The sequence below is a fragment of the Zingiber officinale genome, chromosome 7A (genome assembly GCF_018446385.1).
Source record: "Zingiber officinale cultivar Zhangliang chromosome 7A, Zo_v1.1, whole genome shotgun sequence".
NCBI classification, from domain to species: Eukaryota; Viridiplantae; Streptophyta; class Magnoliopsida; order Zingiberales; family Zingiberaceae; genus Zingiber; species Zingiber officinale.
The window spans coordinates 91,699,193-91,703,432 of record NC_055998.1 but is presented as its reverse complement, the minus strand read 5'-3'; the positions used below and the strand labels follow the sequence as shown (position 1 = coordinate 91,703,432).

The window sequence follows — 4,240 nt, the reverse complement described above, 5'->3', positions numbered from 1 at the left end:
GCGAAGTGGACCCAGGTAGTCTAACTAGCATACTTACAGCTTAATCAGAATAGCCATAGGTATCAGAGGTATTGCATTCTCTATATCAATTAGCTAGGAACTCCAATCAAACTAGTGGAAAACATTAGATAATTATATCTAACAATCATTCTGAACTAGATCTATCAAAATAGAATCTTTCAGATGACAGCTTACCAGTACACTTCCCATTTCTTTCATAATCATCAAGAAAATGAGAAACCACAGTGGTTGGAATAACATATCTAATATTTTCAGTGTCTTCGGATCTGAAAACCTAAATGAAATATCTAGTGAGATATGAAAGAAGGTAGAATGCTAATTTAGGTGCAAAAGCAGTACTCAGATGCATTTCCATTAAACACTATTCTGGGACAAAGTTAATCTATAAAAGATTTTTGAAAAGTTTAGAATAGATAAAGTAGGGAAAATAAAAGGCAGATTTAGCAGAAGGAATACCTGGAATGCCACACCAATACACTCACCACGATCATTGAAGGCAGGACCACCACTGTTTCATGCAAAACAAGTACGTCTCTTTGACAACATTAATATGCTTTTACAAGAATATATCTGTACCTTGCCAGAGAAAGTGGTGCAATAACATCCAACTATCTAAAAAATAAAATGCTATCTTTCTAGCAAGGAAACTAGGTTGAGTTACCAACCAAGGTTTATTGCAGCATCAATCTGAATACCAAGCAGATCAGAGGATCCATGAGCATACTAACCTGAAACAGAAGCAAAAAAAAAAGTGATTAATATTAAAAAAACTCATTTGGACACCATGTTCTAAAATTTTCAACCAACTTAAAATTGATAACACTTAAGTCAGCAATTTATCATCTATAAAACAATCTCAGCAAGAATATAAAATTCACCAAAAAAATACTAAAAGCTTATGATCACAATTTCATGAAATCAAACCTCAATTCGTGATACCACACCCTTTGTCACAGAGATTGTATCTCCACCAAGTGGATATCCTACAACAGTTACTGAATCCTGTGTATCATATAACTTGTTAGTTTGATGAATTATGGAAGAACAACTAGATTAAATAACCCTATAGAAAAGAGAGCCTTAGAAAATGTGAAGTGCTTTAACTTTGTGAAGCACTTGGGGGGGGGGGGGGGGCGGTACATGGACCGGCTAACGAGGGCCCTCAGATCGTCCGCCTTCTGCGGCAGCAACAGATCGCACACGTCTCTCTTCTCTTTTGCAGACATCACCCTCAACTGCTCCGGCGACATGCAGATTCCAGCGGTGAGAATAGCCACGCGCTCCACCGACATCGCCTCCATCTCCGCCAGGCGGAACGCCATGAACCCGCCGTAGCTGATCCCCATCACGGAGTACCGGGCGACCCCGAGGAGGCGCATCACCTCCGCGACGCACCGCGCCTGGTAGCCCACGGAACGGTCGGCACAGGAGGAACGAGATCTGCCGAAGAAGAGGAGGTCCGGGATATAGAGATCGAAGGAGCGGGATAGGGCCCCGATCTGGCGCTCCCATTGCCACTTTGAGTTGTCGCCGAAGTCGTGAATGAGGAGGAGGGCAGGCTTCCGGCTGGCGCGGTGGGAGTTGGGGCCCCAGATGTGCAGCGACGCGTGGCCGAGGTCGAGCGTGACGGGTCGGAGACCGCAGCGGAGGAAGGAAAGGTGGAGCAACTGTTGGTGTGGGAAGCATCCGACGATCGAACTCATGTTTTGATAATGGCAAAGGATTCAAAGTTAAGGTGTTTTGTATTCTAACAAGTCTACTTGAGGATTTCAGGAAAGTCCTAGCTGCGGTTAGGCAAAGGGAAAAACCCTAGGAGATGGTAACCCTAGGTCATAGGGGGTGGTAACCCTATGCGGAAAGTCTTGGTAGGTCGATGTCTTCAGGCAAAAGTCCTATGGGGTGGTAACCCTAGGTGGAAAGTCCTGGTGTCGCGAACCAGGTGAAAGACTGGACTAGCCGAGGAAGCGGATGTCCAGCAGAAAGTCCGGAAGCATCGAGTGCTGAGCAAAAGTCCAGTCGATCTGGAGGATCGACTGACAACAGGTAAATCTCCTGAGTGGAGTAGGTGAGGACGTGTTCCCCATAGAGGGAACAGTATGCGTCGGGTCGACCTAGGGTTTCCGGTTGGAAATCCGAAGTCAGACCCGGACAGTCCGGAGACTGTCGTAACATTCTTTATTATTCGTGCTGTTATTTTGTACTAACCTGGTGTTGCAGGATGTTGTTTGGGACTAACATATCTTGCAGGTACAGAATAACGATGATTTGCCTCGGATGAACAGTATCCGAGGCGCCTCCATGGAGCTTGGAGGCGCCTCGGGTGCAAAGGATGACCTGGCTGCGAAAGTTCATCGAAGGCGCCTTCATGGGAGTATAAGGCGCCTTGGAAGGCGCCTTGAGAAGGCTATAAGGCGCCTTAAAGGGATGAAGTTCGACCAGATCAGATTTGATCCACCCGGAAGACCCGACAGCATGGAGGCACCTTGAACAGCCTTCAAGGCGCCTTGAACACCCTTTATAAGGGGGTTTTGACCAGCACCTCAGACAATCAAGTTTCAAGTTATTCCAGTGCTGCGTGCTGCTCAAAACAACGTTTCGAAGTGTTGCTACTTGTGCCCGACGACCAGGAGCTCCGAATCTTCATTTCTTTGTCGTCGGTATAATTATTTATTGTCGTTTATTGTACTTCAACTTGTAATTTTTTATCGAGCTTATAGTTGTTGCCCACCGGAAGCGATCAAGGATCGCGGGCCTTCGAGTAGGAGTCGCTTTAGGCTCCGAACGAAGTAAATCCTCCTTGTTCTTCTCTTGGTGTGTTTTGTTTACTGTCTGTGTTTGTCTTTTCTATTTCCGTTGCATTTACTCGTACGTTTTAAATCGAACGATTCTGATAATTCAAACAATATAGCCGCGAGCGCTATTCACCCCCCCTCTAGCGCGGTCTCGATCCAACAACAACAACTCGCGCAGGGAGACGAAGGAGAGCAGGCGTCGGGCGGCGGCGACGACTCGACAGAAGAGGGAGAGGAGGGCGACGGTGAGGAGCAGAAGCAGGTGGCGAAAGGATTTCGTGGATGCCATCGCGATAGAGATCGATGGGAATGGGTTTAGGTTTGGGGGGAGAGGAAGGTAGGAGGAGAGGCGTTGTGTGGTAGACGGTTCGAGTCGCGGTTACGCCAGACTGCCACTGCCTGCCCGCTTCACATTAATAAAACCTGCTTACCATATTGGTTTAGGTTTGGAGATAACTTTATGAAGTGTTATAAATTTGGGCTGGTGGGAAAATTAAATTATTATTTTTGGTTCATTAACACCGGATTTTAAAAACCGCTGTTAAAATCGGTGTCTATTAACAAAAAAAAAAGGCGCTCATAGACATCAGCTAAAAAACCGATGTCTATGAGTGAAAATCTGCGCTCATAGACACCGATTTTTGGAAAAACCGGTGTAAAATACTCAAAGACATCGGTTTTTGCTTAAAACCATTGTTGTTCCACCGATGTCTATGAGGGTTTTTCTTGTAGTTATTGGAACCCCAAGGTTGTTTTGGTGTGATCAACAAGTCAAGTTAAGTCCTGCGTTGTATTTAACCTTGTGTCTAAGTGTGCAGGAGCTTAGGAGCACAGGTACTCGAGCGGAAGACGCAGCCAGCGAGAAGGACGGCACGTGGTGCGTCCGAGGGACGAGGTGCTGCGGAAGAGTACACCGGCGGACGAGAAGGAAGCGCGCGCGGTGGTTCCGAGGGACGAAAGCCAGAGCGGAAGATTGCTCGGGGAGCAAGAGACGCAGCTAGCGCGAAGGTCGGCACGAGGTGCGACTGAGGGACGAAGACTGCGGATGAGTACGCTGGTGGATGAGAAGGAACACGCGGCAATTCCGAGGGACGAGAAGCCGAAGGGAAGCACGCTCGAGAAGGCCGGAACATGGGTTCGGGTGAGCCCTATTCCGGAAGGCCGAGATCACCCAAACAAACGGAGCCGGAGCGAACAGACCCGGACCGAGATGAGCTGGGTCGAGACGAGCTGAACCGGAGTCGAAAAGTCAACTTATGTTGACCTTAGGGCTCCGGGCGCCCGGAACCGACCGGGGCGCTCGGAACCCTTCCGGGCGCCCGGAATTGACTTTTCAACAGGATCGAGTTTTGACTCGATCCGACCGTTGGGGGATAAAATTTATCCCCGGAACCCTTCAGCGCCGGACCAAGACTATAAATATAGTC

The 4,240-nt window shown here is 47.8% G+C and overlaps 1 protein-coding gene across 1 annotated transcript; it reads right to left on the bottom strand.

Annotated features, from left to right (window-relative positions):
• Positions 1 to 692: 692 nt before the first annotated feature.
• Positions 693 to 3,102, bottom strand: LOC121999525 (uncharacterized protein Mb2734-like). The gene is made up of 4 exons (XM_042554194.1): positions 2,998 to 3,102; positions 1,176 to 1,688; positions 946 to 1,023; positions 693 to 749 (listed from the first exon to the last, which is right to left on the bottom strand). The coding sequence occupies exons 1-4, from the start codon at positions 3,100 to 3,102 to the stop codon at positions 693 to 695; spliced, it is 753 nt and encodes a 250-aa protein (XP_042410128.1).
• Positions 3,103 to 4,240: the final 1,138 nt, after the last annotated feature.

Coding starts and splice junctions, on each gene's coding strand:
- LOC121999525 (XM_042554194.1), bottom strand. CDS start 3,102: ATGGCATCCACGAAATCCTTTCGCCACCTGCTTCTGCTCCTCACCGTC. Junction 1,024..1,175: donor CGGACGATCTGAGGGCCCTC/GTTAGCCGGTCC, acceptor TATGATACACAG/GATTCAGTAACTGTTGTAGG. Junction 750..945: donor GTGTGGTATCACGAATTGAG/GTTTGATTTCAT, acceptor CTTCTGTTTCAG/GTTAGTATGCTCATGGATCC.